The 16,151-nt window shown below is 49.5% G+C and overlaps 1 protein-coding gene across 1 annotated transcript; it reads left to right on the forward strand.

The window, feature by feature from the left end:
* Positions 1-243: 243 nt before the first annotated feature.
* On the forward strand, positions 244-4,158 carry HOO65_020305 (putative NAD-dependent deacetylase; the record flags this gene model as incomplete). Its single annotated transcript, XM_071000034.1, has 1 exon — positions 244-4,158. The coding sequence occupies one exon, from the start codon at positions 244-246 to the stop codon at positions 4,156-4,158; it is 3,915 nt and encodes a 1,304-aa protein (XP_070860943.1).
* Between the last annotated feature and the right edge of the window lie 11,993 nt (positions 4,159-16,151).

Consider the following 16,151-nt stretch of genomic DNA (forward strand, 5'->3'; position numbering starts at 1 on the left):
CCCTATTTTTGGGAACAGCCCTCTTGAAACGGTTTCCCTCCAGTCTTCTCATAGCCTTGATCTAAAAATCCTGGAGTGGCTCTTAAATATATTCACATAGTCTCCTTTCTACTTCTCTCTTTTATGGGACAAGGCTAGCCCAAGCCCTCTCGCTTCCAACCTCCTCCCTCTTGGGTCTCGGCTGCTTTTTTTTCCTTTGTTGTTGTTCACACCCTGTGTTGCAACCCTTACGCCACCACAACAATGGAGATTGATTTTCCCAGAATTCCGACCTCTCCCATACCCATAGTCTCAAGCACAAGCACAAGCACAAGCCTGCTCGAATCCACCATCCCGACCAACCCTCCTGTGGCTTCAAACTTCTCTTCTACAAATTCGCAATACTGCAGTAGCCACTTTAGGTCTTCTTCACCTCTCTCAGGCATTGGTGAATCCCCTTCACCTCCTCCACCGTCCACATCTGGGTTTTTGCAGCGTTGCCCACCCTCACCAACACTAAAGGATACTATCGACAATAAAAGTAACACTCAGGTCAAACGCGCAACCACTATAAAATTGAAAATCGCGTCTGCACCATCGAAAACACCCAGCCAAGACACTCGGACCCAGGCTCAGACACAGACTACAATTTCAAAATCACTACCACAGTCCCTCATTCACACGAAATCTGAAAACACTTGGAAAATATTATTGAAAGCGCCACCCTCATCCCCCACCTCGCTAAAGTCAACAAAACGCCCCAGGACCGCGTTGCCGGATTCCAGGCCCCAGACATCCACTGCTAAACGACGAAAGCTCAATATTACTCCCGAGTCTGACGATATGCGCCGAAACGCGCCCAGGTCCGCCAAAGACGCGTCAGCTACTGCTGCGAAAAATGTGCCAACTCGGTCTAAATCTACAAAGGCTTCCACGACGATAAAAGCATCAGAGCCAAAGAGGCCTGTTGCCACAACAGGAACAGACAAGATTGCTGCGACCAAAACTCCAGAATCAATCTCCTCCACGAAGCCCGCCACCGCCAAGACCACCACTACAAAGGGACCCAAGCTTCGCACCACCGAGTATCTCGATCTAGATGAAGTCTGCAAACCTGCAGCAGAAGATGGCGTGCCTAATCCTGGGGCTGAACATCTCGAGACGCTTATGAATGCACTACGCAAAAAGAAAAAGATTGTAGTAATTGCTGGTGCCGGAATCTCAGTCTCAGCGGGAATTCCGGACTTTCGTTCCGGACATGGTTTGTTTAAGACTCTCAAGAGCGAGCACAAACTCAAGGTTTCAGGCAAGCAGCTTTTTGACGCCAGTGTCTACAAGGACAACAACATGACCGAATCGTTTCACGCCATGGTGCGCAAGCTTTCAGACATGGTCAAAGAAGCTAAGCCCACACCCTTTCATCACATGCTTGCTTCACTAGCCGAGGAGGGTCGTCTGCTGCGATTGTATACTCAAAATATCGACTGTATTGATACGGGACTCGAGCCTCTGGCGAGTAATGTGCCTTTGAACCAAAAAGGTCCATGGCCTAGGACGATTCAGCTGCATGGCAGTGTGCGGCATATGACATGTTCCAAATGCGGGTTTTTAGGCGAACTTCAGAGTGAATTATTTGACGGTCCCATCCCGCCTGAGTGCGCTCAGTGTTTGGAGGAGGAGCTTGTGCGCATGAACTTTGCAAGAAAGCGAAGCCAAGGCGTGGGGAAACTCAGACCGCGAATTGTGCTGTATAATGAGGGCAATCCAGATGAAGAAGCGATTGGCGCAGTTTCTTTGGCTGATCTCCGGGCTCGGCCTGATGCAGTGATTGTGGTGGGCACCACAATGAAGATTCCAGGCCTTAAACGGCTTGTGAGAGAACTGTGTGCTGTGACGCGCGATCGTCGCGATGGCTTCACGGCCTGGATTAATCTAGAGCCTGAGCCGCAGACGGCCGAATTTCGTGACTGCTGGGACCTCGTGGTTAAGGCCAAGTGCGACGACGTGGCAACACTGCTTTCTCTGCCTCGCTGGGACGAGTACCGCGCATGGGCTACAAATGGTAGCTCTACAATAATACCCACAGCGGCAGACCAAGAGGCACTTCGCTGTAGCAGGCTGGAGGTGGCCCTTAACGGTACTGCACAGAAAAAAGGCAAGGGCAAGGCCAAAGCAAGCAACGAAGACAAAGCGCAAATAAAAACCGAATGCACTCTGGACAGCAAGCTGGGATGCGTGGCGCCTGCTTCCAATGCAAAGAAGACAGCAGGAGCACCAAAAGAAGCCATAGCCATAGAAGCGGCCGAAGTCAAATCATCTGGCCAATCCGGTTTTTCTTCGACCGCGTTGACTCCTGTAGCAGCAATAGCTGTTGAAAGCGATTGTGCTGCACAGGAGTCGCGGTTGCTGCAGCAGAAAGCTGTCAAAAAGGAAGAGCTAGAGGGCCATGACCATAGCAGAGATGGGGCCGCAGATGCAAGTGAAGAAGGCCTAATTGTACACCGTCTCAGGGGGGTGAAATTAAGCTCTGGTGGTGATGATGGAATTGAGGCCGTTTTGACAGCTAAGGCTTCTGCTACTACCGCTGTCACTGTCATTCCCATTCCAATTCCCACTACCGCTGCTGTTACTAATACTGGTGCTTGTCTTGATGGGGATGGGGTCCCTGGCGGACAAAGTTTTGCTGATGACACTACCAATTCTGATTATAACAACCAATTGATCAACGGTAAGATTTCCATTTACAGCAATAGTAATAGTAGCATCAGCGCTAGTCACACCCCCAGACCATCGAAAACTACTAGTAGCGCTTCTGATAACAAGACAGTTACCTGTTATGCTGCTGCCACTGCTTCTGCTGCTGCTGTTGCCGCTGGAACTAGATCCATGACTTCAGCTGGAAGCTTTCAGCCGCAACCGAGAGCAAAACCCAAGGCTACAAGAAAAAAGAAAAGCTCCTTTGTCGCTTCGTCTCAGAGAAATGTTATAAGCGAAGAGCCCGCCGCCGAATCTTCCCAACTAGATTCCGCTGTTTCATCACCATCTGAATTTGCGCTTACATCTGCACCTTCCTCTACTTCTATTTCTACCTCTACCTCTACCTCTACCTCTACCTCTACCTCTACCTCTACCTTTAACGCTAACTCTAACTCTCCTTCTACTCCTACTCCTACTTCTACCTCTACTTCTACTTCTATTCCCTCTGCCTCTACTTCTGCTGCCCCTGCTACTATTATTAGGAAGCAATCTACTCGTTCTACACACAAACAATCCAAGTTGGAGTTTTCCTCCACCAAAGCATCTCTTGTTGTTCCTGCTGTCTCGTCTTCAAAAAAGAAGTCTGACCCCGACGTCGACTCTATTTTACCTTGCGACTCAACCTCTTCTTCCGCCCCCTCTCGACGTCGCAGCATCAAGCACCGTGCAGCCAAGACCAAGGCAGCTGCCGTCGCCGCATCCTCCAGTAGATCGACATCGTCCAAACCCAAGCCAGGTGTTGTTACTCGATCCAAGGATTCCACTATCACGACCTTTGTTACGACCGTCACGAAATCTTCTGCACTTAGCCGCAAAGCCTTTTCCGAATTCAAGCTCCCGCGCCCCGTTACGATTACTCCTCCGTCGCCCCAGACTCAATTGCAGACTCAGTCCAGCCCCCCGTTGTCTGCCATTGCACTGTCCAAGACCCCCGAGCCAACATACACACCCGAATCACCCACGAGTCTCTGCGACCTTGTTTCTTCTCCGGTGTCCAATTTTGGTAGTGGTCTATCCCCGGACAAGTCCTCTGCAGCTTGCGACGCCTACGAATCTGAATCCGAATCCGAAGCTCCATCCGATCTTGATTGCCACACCCCAGAAGCCTCTATCACAATGGGCAGCAAAGACGAGTCAGGCAAGAAACGGGCAAAGAAGTATGGTCCTACGTTCAAGGTGCAGCCTATGCCACCGCCGGAGATTCCTGTAATCCCCGACCCTCCATTCAAAATGAGCGAAAACGGCTCGAACAAACCATATAAATGCTTGACGCCATCGACAGCCGCGGCAGCAGCAGCGGCTTCTGCGTCAGCAGGATCATCCGCTACGACGGGGAGCGATTTTAGCAAGCAAGTGAGCACACCAGGCGATACTATTTCACCGAGTAAGGTGCCTCGTGGCATGGAGTCGTTGTTAAATTGACAGCATGGGGTTGCTGGTTATAGTGATGGGGCTTCCTGATTCCTCATCATTTTTTTTTTTCATTTTTTTCATCTTTTCTCCTTGAGAAATTGGAGAAGATCACAAAGACAGGGAAGACATGCAGACAGGCCGAGAGAAGAAAACATGTAGGAGGAGAAGGATGAGGAGGGAAGAGGAGAACGTCCTGGCTTAGCCTACCATGTAGACAGGCATCGTGTCTCCGAATTTTTCTCTTTTTTTTCTGATTCACTTTTTTTTTTTTTTTTTCCTCCTGACTTTAGGAGTACAGCCACTTAAAGTGAGAAGGGGAACCGAATGGAAAAAAGAAAAAAAAAACCACATACAGCAATAGGTGCAAGTTTTCACGCAGTCTTGGACAAAGCTGAAAACTTAGTTCCCTCCTCTTCCTTTCTCTTCCCAACGCAACGCAATGCTTGCCTTTGAGTGGTTGTCAATGACACAACTTTTTGAATTTTTGGTTCTAGGGAAGAGAAGACCCCCCCCCCCCCATTTCCTCCCTTTTGGGAAACAGATAGAGAGAGAGCCCTTTGAGGGGCGTTGTTGTTTGGGCGTTATTTGTGGTTGTCTTGTTTTTGGGGGACTTTTTATTACCCTTTTTTTTTTCTAGAGATGAAATATTTGCTATTCCCCTGTTTATCCTCTTTATTCCCGCCTTTTCCTTGTTATTATTCCCAGTTCTCCGCTCCCTGAGGAACCATCATGAGTCTTGGTCCTAGAGGGAAATGATGATTTGATATACGCAACGAACACAAACACCAGCGACAAAAGGATGGCAAAGCCAGATATAGATATGCCTATCTTTTGTTTTCTTTTCTTTGTCTATTTTGGGTTTTCTTGCTCTCTGATATCGGAATATCAAGTATCTCGGTGGCGTAAATTCTGGTGGTGGGGCTTTGTTTTTTTTTTTTTTTAGGTCTCGTTTTATTCATCTACTTTAGAAGTAATATTATCAACAATAGGAACGGCCAACTTGCGAAGGCTGTCAAAATTCTTGGTCGTCGTTTGTTCCTTTTCTCTCTTTTCTCCGTAATGCCTTACAGTTAAGGAGCTGGGAACAGAACCTGGGAAACAAGGTCAAGGTCAGGCTCCCAAGACACGGATATGGATGGGTCAACACGACAAAGAAGAGGGGCAATACTAGTTGGTTGGTCGGTCGGTCGGTCAGTCAGTCAGTCAGTCAGTCAGCGAAGTGAGGGGTGAGGGGGCAGGGCTGGTGAAGGGGCGAGACCGCCAGGAGAGGACTGGGAACAATGTGTGGAGGGTGGTTGAGGACAATGTGTAAATCTCGGGACTTGGCGAGTTCTGTCTTTTGTTTCCTATGTCATGTCACACATCACATCACATTGCACTGTCGCTTCTTTGCTAGCTACCTTCTGTTTGCTCTTTCTCGCTTCTTTTTCCTCTCCTGTGCCATAGTGCCCGTGGGGACGCCTGCTGGTTGGCTGGTTGGTTGGGTTAGCTGGTATAATAAGCCTTGGCCTTGGCCTTGGCCTTGTCCTCGCCCTCGCCCTCGCATTCCAGTCCAATGGCCGCGAGCATACTAGGATAACAAAACCCACACCGACCAGCTGAAAGCTGAAACGCAACAGTGGGCAGATGGATTTCTGCTTGATTTAGCCTAGTTGTTTAGGCTTGGTTGGTTCGTTTGGTTTTGAAGAGGGGAGGGGGAGGGGGAGGGGAATGATGAAGTGAAGAGAGGGGGAGGGGAAGAGAGGGGGGAGAGCAGGAGATGGAGGGGAGGAGGGATGGGTTCTTGTCTTTTTCTTTGCTTTCTAGGCGATGAGTGTGGCTTGCCTGCCTGTCTTTCAGGCGGGATTCATTGTCTTTGTTGACGAGAAGGCCTTGTGGATTTTTCTTAGGCCACTTATTTGCACTATTACGACTTGCTTGGGGGTTTTGTGTTTCTTTTTTTTGTTTCTTTTTTTTTTTTTTTTTTTTTTTTTTTTTTCACTTGGGGGTGGGGAGGGGGGGGGGGGGGTTTGCTTTTTCCCTCTGTTGCATCGTCCATCGGGAAAGGAAAACGAGCCCGGCCTGGCATCTCTCACCCAGCCAGGGCGACCTTACAGCCCTTGGAAGTCTTGTTGAAATTACATGCTCTGTATACTAGAGATGTTCCCTTTTCTAATAAGGTGTACTGCGGAGACCCTGCCTCTCCCCCCCCCTTTTTATAGAATTTTATATCCTCTTGTAGTGGTGTCCTGTCCTCTCCATGTCCGCGTCACGCCGGTTGTTTTCCATCCTTCTTTCTCTCGGTCTCTCGGTCTCGGACTCACTTCCCCTCTCCCCTCCCCTCCTTCCCTCTTGTGTCTCTTTAATTCTAGCTATTTGACCATCGATTTCGCAAAGTGGCGGTGGCGGATATGAACAAATTCTGATTCTCCCACAAAGAAGCGAAAAACGACAAAACTGACCCACTTGGGACCGGCAAGCTTTGCTCCCGATGTTGTTTCAGGAAAAGCACGGAAAAGAGAAGAATAAGAAGTGAACCGAGGACAAAAAAGAGCCTATTAGGGAGGGTAGAGGGTGAGGGAAGGGGCCGTGGTCGTGGTGTTGGTTATTATTGTATGTAACAAGGCTGGGATTGGCGCACACATAATGCCATAATGCGCACCGTACCATGTTGTGGGTACACAATCACCATCGCTCACCCCCCTTCTTTTATCTATCCCCCCCCCCCCAGCTCCGGCTCGGCCCAGGATCAAACAAGCCTACAAGCCAGGCTAAAGACAAAAAGAAGTCCAGCAAGCCTGAAACCAAGACAAGGAAGCCCAGCTCCGGCCGGGCAGCAGGATAAAGACAGATGGGCACGGAAATGAAGATAGAGATGGAGGCGAGGAGACAGGGACGTAGACCAAGACAGAAATGGACTGGGTTAGATAACAGACAGGGTTTTTAATGTGACATCAGAACCTTGATCGAGGCTCAAGCTCAAAGCTGGAGGAGTGGAGGAAGAGGAGGAGGAGAGGAGGAGGAGTGGAGAAGGGAGGAGGGCAGAGGAGAGGACGGACAGAACGAGTGAGGGAACAGCGAACTGCGAGCTTCTGCGATAGTTGTCATGTCAAGGATGCCAGTGCAGTATCGACTATAACAAAAGAGACGGAGCCAGCGAGCCCTCAACCCCCTTTGCATCGCTTGCCTAACTTGCTCAAGCAAGGCCTTCTTCCGCCTTCTCTGCTTGGTGCTGGCTAACCTGCATTGCACTTCCCATCCCATCTTTGCATGGGAGAGTTTCAAGTCGGCCTGAAGGTTAGTTGTATGTGCACTTGGCGACCTACGCCTTGCGTCGTGCAGCTGCGTTTCTGTCTGCGTCTGTGTGTTTTTATCCTCGTCTTCTCTTGTCCACTTGACCACTCCCTTTCGTTGCGCTCTCCAATAAGATGTGCCGTGCCCATGTTCCCTTGCTATCTCCATGCCATTTAGGGCCATCTTCTTGCCCTGCCCTGCCCTGCCCTGCCTATGCTTTGTTGCAATATCAAGTCAACCGAGGCTTATATTTTCACGTAGCTGCAGATAAGTACCAAAAAGTACAGTTGTGGGTACTTGGGCACATGCCTGTGTGGCTACGTACCATGTTGTAGATACTTGCCTGTTAGCTCCCCTCCCCTCCTCATCTCCCCCTCCCCCTCCTTCCTTCTTAGGCCCGGCTCTGTCCATCTCTTCCTTCCCTCTTCCTCTCCCCAGCCGATGCTTCAGATCTAGTAGTTGCGAATTTGTGGGGAGCGAGTTTCCCCTCCTGCCCGTTTGTGCTTGGGGTTAGAAGGGCAAGATTGGTGGGCTTAAGCAGCAAAGCCTGGGCTCTCACACATCTGCTGTGGACAGAGAGGATATGGGCTGGTATCTGCAACTATGTGTCCTTTCCTTTGCAAGTAGACCAGGATGGAAGGATAAGCAAGTCGACAGCCAGGCATCCGACAGACAGACCCTGACATGGCATTTCTGGAGGCTTTCGTCATGTGCAAAAGCGCAGCTGCGTCTTTTTCCATTTTCCCTGCCTGTCTGTCCGCCTGTCTTGTCTTGCATTTCCCTTTTCTCTCCTCAACTGGACTGTTTCTCTTTGCCTTGGACCCTTGAAGCAGCCTAGCCTATTAAGTATAGCTTTAGGCCCTCCTCGCTCGACAGGGTAGTAGCCTGTCACTGTCGATGTGGCTTTCCTTTTCTTACGAACCACTTCATTTCAACTTGGCCCATAGTGGCCTAGCTCCGAATCATAGCCCTTGGGATGGGACGAGAATCTTCCTAGAGCAAGCAGCACATGTACATGTAGACATACAGTCCACCACACATACACATGCCCTCCAAACGCCCAACGCTAGTGCGCAGGCTGTATACCTGCTATACATGTTACGTATCTATGTATTCTTGACTGTTTTCACCCAAAGCAAGGCCATGCAGTGCAAATCATATCTCCAAGGCAAGCAGCAAGCGAGGCAAGTAGACCAAGGACAAGAGACAGACAAGGGGGGGGGAAGCTACAGATGTGCCTTGGTGTGCAAATCCGTGCGCCTGCATGAATGGGCTGCCTTTCTTTGTCTTTGTCCAACAAGGCCCCGAGAACAAAGACCCTTTTTCTTGCTTTTTGCCCTTCTTCATAAAACTAGAGGAGAGAAGGAGGAAAAAGATTTTCTGGGGAGAACTTTGAAGGGTTCATCTCCTCTCGCTTGTCTCTTAAGCTCTTCAGTCTTGCAAGTATCTCTTTCTCGCCCACCCCCTCGTCCCCCGTTCTTCCCCGTCCCTTGTACTCGTCTTGTTTTTTCTCTTCTCTGTCCTGATGCTCTAACACGCCTAAACCAACAACTACGCCATTTTCTGTCGATCTCTCCTCCTGTCCCTTTCATCTCCGCTTGGCCCTTGGGGTCTTGTAGCCCGACGCCATTGAATTGGCCATCAAGCCCTGGTAGTCTAGTCTTGGACTATAATCTCAGAGTTTGTAGATCGTAGGGCCTTGCTATTCCCTCCGGATCTTGATGCCCTTTCTTTCCTAGTCTCTATTGGCGTCAAATTGTGAATTGAGCCCTTGTCTTGATCGTGCGGGACTTTTCAATGAGCTGAATTGAATGAGGGCGAGAAAAATGGGCGAGTGAGCAGCGATTATCCAGGGGTATCAACTTGTGGCTAGGCTAACCTGTTGGTTGACTGATTCTCCTTTCAAAGTTTGGCATATGTGGCGTTAGCTCCCTATAACGAGGCGTTGGTGCGCTATAGTGTGGCGCTGCTAACGTCTCTCTAAGCGTACCTCAGGGTCCTGTAAGCCCAGTGACGTCGTTCATGCTCCTTTGTGTTCGCCTGCCCCCCCTTGGGCTTCACCAAGTTCACCCTTGATAACCTAGCCTTCGGAAGATATACCACCTCTTTTATTTCTTTCCCTCACAAGCGCTCCGTATTCATCTCTCCTGGTCTGGGCATGTGGCTCTCATTGTCTTTCTCTTACGTTTCGATGTTGCAATGAATCCTTTTTTTGTCATTATTGCTCTTCAGCCTCACACGCTTCTGCAAGCCATGCATATGTAATGTATATGAATGTATGTGTATATATGGGAAGGCTCCCTCTGCTTGCATCTTCATCTGGGTCTAAAACACACACTCTCGAAGTTGAAACGGAGAGCCAGGCAAGAGGGGAAACAAACATAAGTTGGTTGTGACCGTGTACACATCATTACCGTGTTGAGTTAACAAATAGGTACCCATCCCGTAACCAGCCATGGAACATAAGCAGCATCATATGTAGTTGTATGTGCCTTGTATGCACATGTTGCTTCTCAAGGAAGTGCGGTTTGCCATAGACGAGTGTTTTACGCTTTCCTCTCCAGGTGCTCTGCATTATCTGGTCCGGGATTTCCTTTTTCTTGGACCTCCTTGGAATTGCAAACAACGCTGCAGGACGGAGAGGCAGACAGAAGAGAAAGGGAAGAAAAAAAAATAAGAACCAAAGAGTGCCTGGAGGGATTATACTCCGGAGGGAGGGGACGAAAAGAAAAATTGAATAAATGGAAAAAAAAAAAAAAAAAAAAAAAAAAAAGGACCCGCTTTTTGAACAGAAGAAAAGCCCGGCCGGGTAGGGCAACAAGAAGAGAGGAGGAGGAAGGAGACAAAAGGCTGGCTCAACACATGCACACAGATGTACTTGCGTGTATTTACATCCCGGATACTTGTTTATTGTTGCACCCCACCTGCACCTTCACATGTTCAGAGCCAAGCCAATCCAATCCAAACTAGGCAAGCCATTCTAACATATTTTTTTCCTTTTCCCCTCCTTACTAAGCTGCACCTCCCTTAACTTCCGTACCTTCCCCATATAGCAAGTGCGGACGAAGGACCTGGTACCACCCCAACGGGTATACACAAGACCATACTTTGCCAGCGCAACTTGCTTTTATTTCTCTTTCTCTTTCTCCTGGCTATTTCTCTTCCCGTAACTAGCAAGCTAGAATGTCGGCTAGAGCCCATGGTTTCACGCTACAAGAAAGGAGAACTCTGCGGCGGGGCTGACGTTAGTTATGCGCTTTCGTTGATCTATGATCTGCCCCCCCGGCCACCTACATATGTACCTTCTGTCCAGTGGTATGTAGCACATAGGCTATACTAGGCAAATATATAGCCCAGCCCACGTATATATGTACTGGCCATCTGCGCAGCTTCCGTGCTGGACCCATCCTCAGATCCATCGAGCTATTATTGCCATCGCCGTGCTTGCATGCTGGCTGCATGCAGCAATCTACTCTATCGATGAATCTGCACCTGCACCTCCCACACAGCCAAGAAAGTCGAGCAAGCGGCCACTTAGCAGCCAGCTCCCTAGTCCAACTCTTACGCACGTACGCACGCACGCATCAGGAATATATGCATAGAGATCCCGGCCATCCCATCTTTGTCCGCTTGTTTTCTTAGCATCCCCTGGTCTGGTCCAGCATCTAGTATCAAATGTGAAGTAGACCGTCTCCACCAAGAACAACAAGGCAAGAGCAAACGAAGGAGGGAAAAAAAAACCCACATAAGATGGGTTGTTGCGTCCATCCGTCCATCCTTCCTTCCTTCCTCCTGCTTCCTGACCACTTTCCTGCCTTCCTGTTCTTCCTGCCCCCTCTTTCATTGCCCCCAATGGAAAGCAGAATTGTGGGGCATAGTAAACCTAACGAACGTCGTTCTAGACCGCGAGGAGAAAAAGGCGACTTGGGGAGAAGGAAAAAAAAAAAGAGGTGCAAGAAGTTTGATTCAAGACAAGGTTTGGCTGGTGAGGTGAGACAGACAAAAGCAAAAAAGGGTTACTCAGCGAGAAAAAAAAAAAAAGGTGTGGTGCTTGCCTGTCAGGATCCGCATTTTTGTCTTGTTTGGTTTGCTTTTTTTTTTTTCTTCTTCTTCTTCGTGCTTCAATCTACTATTTTGGGGTTATTTCCTTTTTTCTAGCCTCTGGTTTGTTTGCGACTTCCAAGTGCCAACACCGTCATTTCCTTGTTCAGCCAGGGCCATCGACACCTTAGATGCAAGGAAGACATCATCTTTTTTAATTCATTACCTGTGTGCGCAGTTGGCGGCCGGTGGCCAACATCAACAGCATATTTTGAAGACACTAAAAACCCCAAGACGAGGAAGTGAAGAAGAAAGCAGGTTTTAGTTGTTTAAACGTCGTATTCAAAAAAAGCATCAATTTTGTGTTTGGTGACTTGTCACTTCCCTTGCTTGCTCCCTTTAACTTCCCTATTGTCTCCCCCCCCCCCTTCCCCGTTCTGCCCGTACTATAGGCCTGTTCATAGGCCCATGCGCAGGCGTAGTACATCAAAGGCCCTTGTCCAACCACATGCCACACAAAACAACAGCGCCGTAACACTAAGCCCAACACGGATGCACTATTGAATGTTGTTAACATTTTGTACTTGGCATGTACCGTACATTACATACGTGCCATTATGTTGGGCTTTCCTTCCTCTTGTTCTCCTTCTCTCTCTCTCTCTCTCCCTCCCTCTCTCCCCCTCTCTCCCTATCCTCTCCTGTCGGTGGATTTCTCGTCTGGACTGTGGCGTTAATGTCTGTCTGTACCTGTATACTTGTGCTCATGTGTACTTCTGTGTGTTGCACATCACTAGACTGGGCTAGGGCCGGGACCAGGGCCGGGGCCAGGGCTGGGGTTTGCGGACACGATCGAAGTCAATCTCAGAGAAAGACAGAGACAGACAGAGACAGAGAGCCTGGAAGAGAATTCCGACTCACCTCGGTGTCCATCTATTCTGTGTATGCGTGTGTATGAGGCTGGGGAGGGGGAGAGTGTGTGAGAAAGGAGGGGCGTGAGGGGTGAGACGGGCAATGGACAGGCAAGAGATAAAAGGACCCAAGCAGAGACAAGAAGACAAGTGACAAATATCGCAGCAAGGAGGAGCTTTTGTCAAAAACAAGGCCCATGAGTCCAAGAGAGATAGCAGGCAAGCGCGGCCCAGAGAGGTAATCGGCACGAAGATCTGCTCTACCTTTGCTTTTGAGAGCCTGGCCCCAAAACAGGGCTTTTCGACGCACGCACGCAGCAAAAGCAAAGACAGAAACTCGTCAATGTGAATGGCTAACATGGATGATTTGCATCTTTCTGCGCGAGCCGGACGTGGTGGTGTGACTGATGAGAATTGCTGGCTTGCTGGCCTGCTGGCTCGTTGGCTTGTTGGTACTAAGACAACAAAACAAACAAGCCAATCTCCAGTCCGAGTGAACGAGGCCGTTTGGGGTTGAGTCTGGGCTTGGGTCTAGGCTTGGTGATATGACTCCAAAGCTAGATACGGTGCTAACGCCCGTGCTGGTCCTTGTCTTGCTTCTGATTCTAGACTCGTTTCTGGGCTTTTTCTTTGCGCTTTTCTTAATCTCCCAAGCCGGGACTTTCTGCTCGTTTGCATCTCCATACTAGTCGCGGCGAATGCCGGGGAAGCAACAAAGATCTTCCCTCTCTCCCCCTCTCTCCCCCTCTCTCGACCTGTGCCTTTTGCATCCCTCCTTTCCCTATGCCTAAGCCCCCTTTTCTGCTTTTCTGCTTTTCTGCTTTCCAGCTTTCCAGCTCCCCGTGAGACCTCAGACGTGGCTGCTCCCAATCTCCCAACTGGACGGTATCAAGCCCACAGGTCTCACATTCTCTGTATCGCCGATACCTCAGGCTCTCAGTGTCAAAGAAAAATATGTGGAGGAAAGGTGGAAGGAGGAGGCGGAGAATGGCCTGACCAAGCTGCGGACTACAGCCTGGGTGGCCAGACCATGGGACATTGTAATATTGTCCGTAGCCCACTCACTCACTTCTGTAACAAACACCATGGATAGGTGGCTTGGGGTAGAATAGATAGCACATCGTGTCCCACTCCCCTCAGACATGCACTGCAGGAAAACGACGGCCCAACCCAACTCAAGTAAACTTGGCTCAACCCAACTGGTCCAGCCTACTCGGACTCGGCCTGTTAGAGATTTGCTTTTAGGACATCCGAGGATATGCAATGATACATACGTACAGTACAGTACGTACGTACATACATAGATACACAGATAGGCAGATGCATACTTGTTCCCTCCGTATCTTGCGCCCTGCAAATGAAGCCCTAGAACCAAGCTGGACCAGGCAACTGGACAAACCTTTGCAGATCCAATCAGTAGAAAGGCAGAAGATCCGGTAGCGGTAGCGGTAGCGGTGTACCGCTCTGCAATAGTAAGAAGCACGCACGTTGTATTCCTAGAAAGAGGGTTAACGATAAAGCGTCCTTTGCTCCAGTGCATGGCAACCGTTATTGATGAGGTTGCCCCAGCGACTTGCCCGTGTGTGATGTGTGCCGTGTGTCGCGGGCCGTGGGCCGTGTGCCGTGGGCCGTGTGCTCTACACTCTGCGCAGACCTCCTGCTGATGATGGGCGTTGCCTCTGTTAGCTCGTATTCCGTATCTTTTGCCGCTGGCTCCCAAAAGCATAATTCCGTGCCATTTCCGTGTCCTACTCTAGCTCTGTTGTGTGTGTTCTGCCAAGCCCTATCCTGGACTATCCCCATACTACTTGCCACTACTGACTGACTCACTATATCTTGTCCTCGCCTGTCTCTGTCTCTGTCTCTCGATCTCGGGTAGTATGATTCATAGATTCCCATGCGACCAACGCCTTGTACTTCGTCTCGCCTTTGGTTAAAGTCTGTCGTCTTCTTTCTTTTTTTTTTTTTTTTTTCTTTCCCCCTCTTCTTTGCCTTCCACAAAACAGACATTCATTCATCTGAGGCTAGACTAATCAAAATATCGGCTTCTTCACAGCACAAAGTGTATATATATATAGGTTACAAGGGCTGAACTGGGCTGAACTCAAGCTGGGTTAGGTTAGATTGTGATAGGTTGGGTTGGGTCAAGGCGATGCAATGCCCCCCCTTCTTCTATGGGCGGCAAAGCCACCCGCCAACCCGCATCAGGTCGAGTCACCCACCACTGCCTCCTACGCGCGTAGCATTTGCATGTGTACACGGCGAGTAGAAAAGAGGAGGTAACATAGAGACCCAGCAGAATGGAACGGAGGGGGAGTGAGGTGGCCATGAGTGGGCCAGAGGCTGCATAGGAGACATTGCGAACTTTGGGTCTTTGTCATACTAGGAAGCTAGTTGAAGCAGCCTGCTTGCAACCTAAGACTTATGTGCATGTTTGTCTTTATAAAATCGTTGTCTGCATGTCTGTGTGTCCGCGTGCCCAGGACTGTATGTTTGTGTCGTCTTCACACGCCGAGGGAACGTGTTCATGTCTGCTCAGCACCTACAAGCCTTTACAGCCCATGGCCGCGACATTTTGTCATGTCTTGCCTTGTCTTGCCTTGCCTTGCCTTAGGTCGGCCTATCTGGCTGTGTCCTCCCGTGTCCTCCGTCAAGACTCAGCAGCACGGGCTGAACGCTTATGGTGTGGTTTTGCCCATGCATCATTCGTTTTCGCCCACCACTGCTTTCCGCGGAGGAAGGCTACGCGGGTTTTGCATGCTGTGTTCTTTCGGCGGATTTTCATCACCGTATCCCGTGCTGAAAAGAGAGAAGAGAGGAAGGGAGCGAGAGAACTCTTTCGCCTCCCCTCCCGCTGGCTGTGTGCTGGTAGAATTGTCTTCCTCTCGCTAGATAGGTGTAGATGGCTAAAGACCCTATCTGCAAGCTGTTTCGGTCAGCTTGCATTGACACGGAGCACAGAGTACACGTTGGACGCAGAGACAAGCCCTGCTAGTGCCCTATGCAGATCGCCGGCGTCGCCTTTGCCTTTGCCTTGGCCTTTGCCTTGGCCTTGGCTTGACTTTTTCTTCGCCACCTCTATCTACGATCTCCGCTCACCCCTATCACCCCCACTGCTCTCCTAGATACTTGCATTAGCCTAGCTTCCGTCTACTCCAGCTCCAGGCTCAGCTTTTGCCAATACTCCTTTGTCATTCTGGGGATTTAGGGCCTCGCAGTCTTTGTGCGTCCCTGGAGTGGCTGCGATCGTCGGCCTGGTCTCGTGATTCCTTGGAACCATTGCTTGTCATTTGCTTGTCTTGTCTTAGCGTCCTGATAGCTCAGAAAAGGCCATCTGTTAACTTACACGTATGCCGTTTGGAGAAACAGAGACTCTCCCATTGATTGGATGGTTGGTGAGGTGGAAGAGCAGAGTTCCCCCGAGGTACTTGTCAAAACCCTTGACCGAGTAAGCTGGCGTCCTTGTCTGCTAGATTTGATCAGCTTCACTCTACGGATGGAATAATGCAGATTGCGTCTACATGATTGTTACAGGTACGAAAAAGCATCGATGTAAACAAGTATATAGCAAGTATATCAGTGAAATAGAGAAACCAGTCAGCCATAGGCCCGACAATGGGGCATCTTGACAATATAATCGACAGAGACAAACTTTTTGTGAAGAGAAAAACAACGAAAGAAGCGAAAAAGAAACAAAGAAACAAATAACAAGAAGCCAAAAGAGGAACGAAAGAAAGAAGACAACGTATAAAGGTATTGTATTTCCGCTTGACAACCTCG

Source organism: Ceratocystis lukuohia (assembly GCF_044167205.1).
Source record: "Ceratocystis lukuohia strain C4212 chromosome Unknown Supercontig2_pilon, whole genome shotgun sequence".
NCBI classification, from domain to species: domain Eukaryota; kingdom Fungi; phylum Ascomycota; class Sordariomycetes; order Microascales; family Ceratocystidaceae; genus Ceratocystis; species Ceratocystis lukuohia.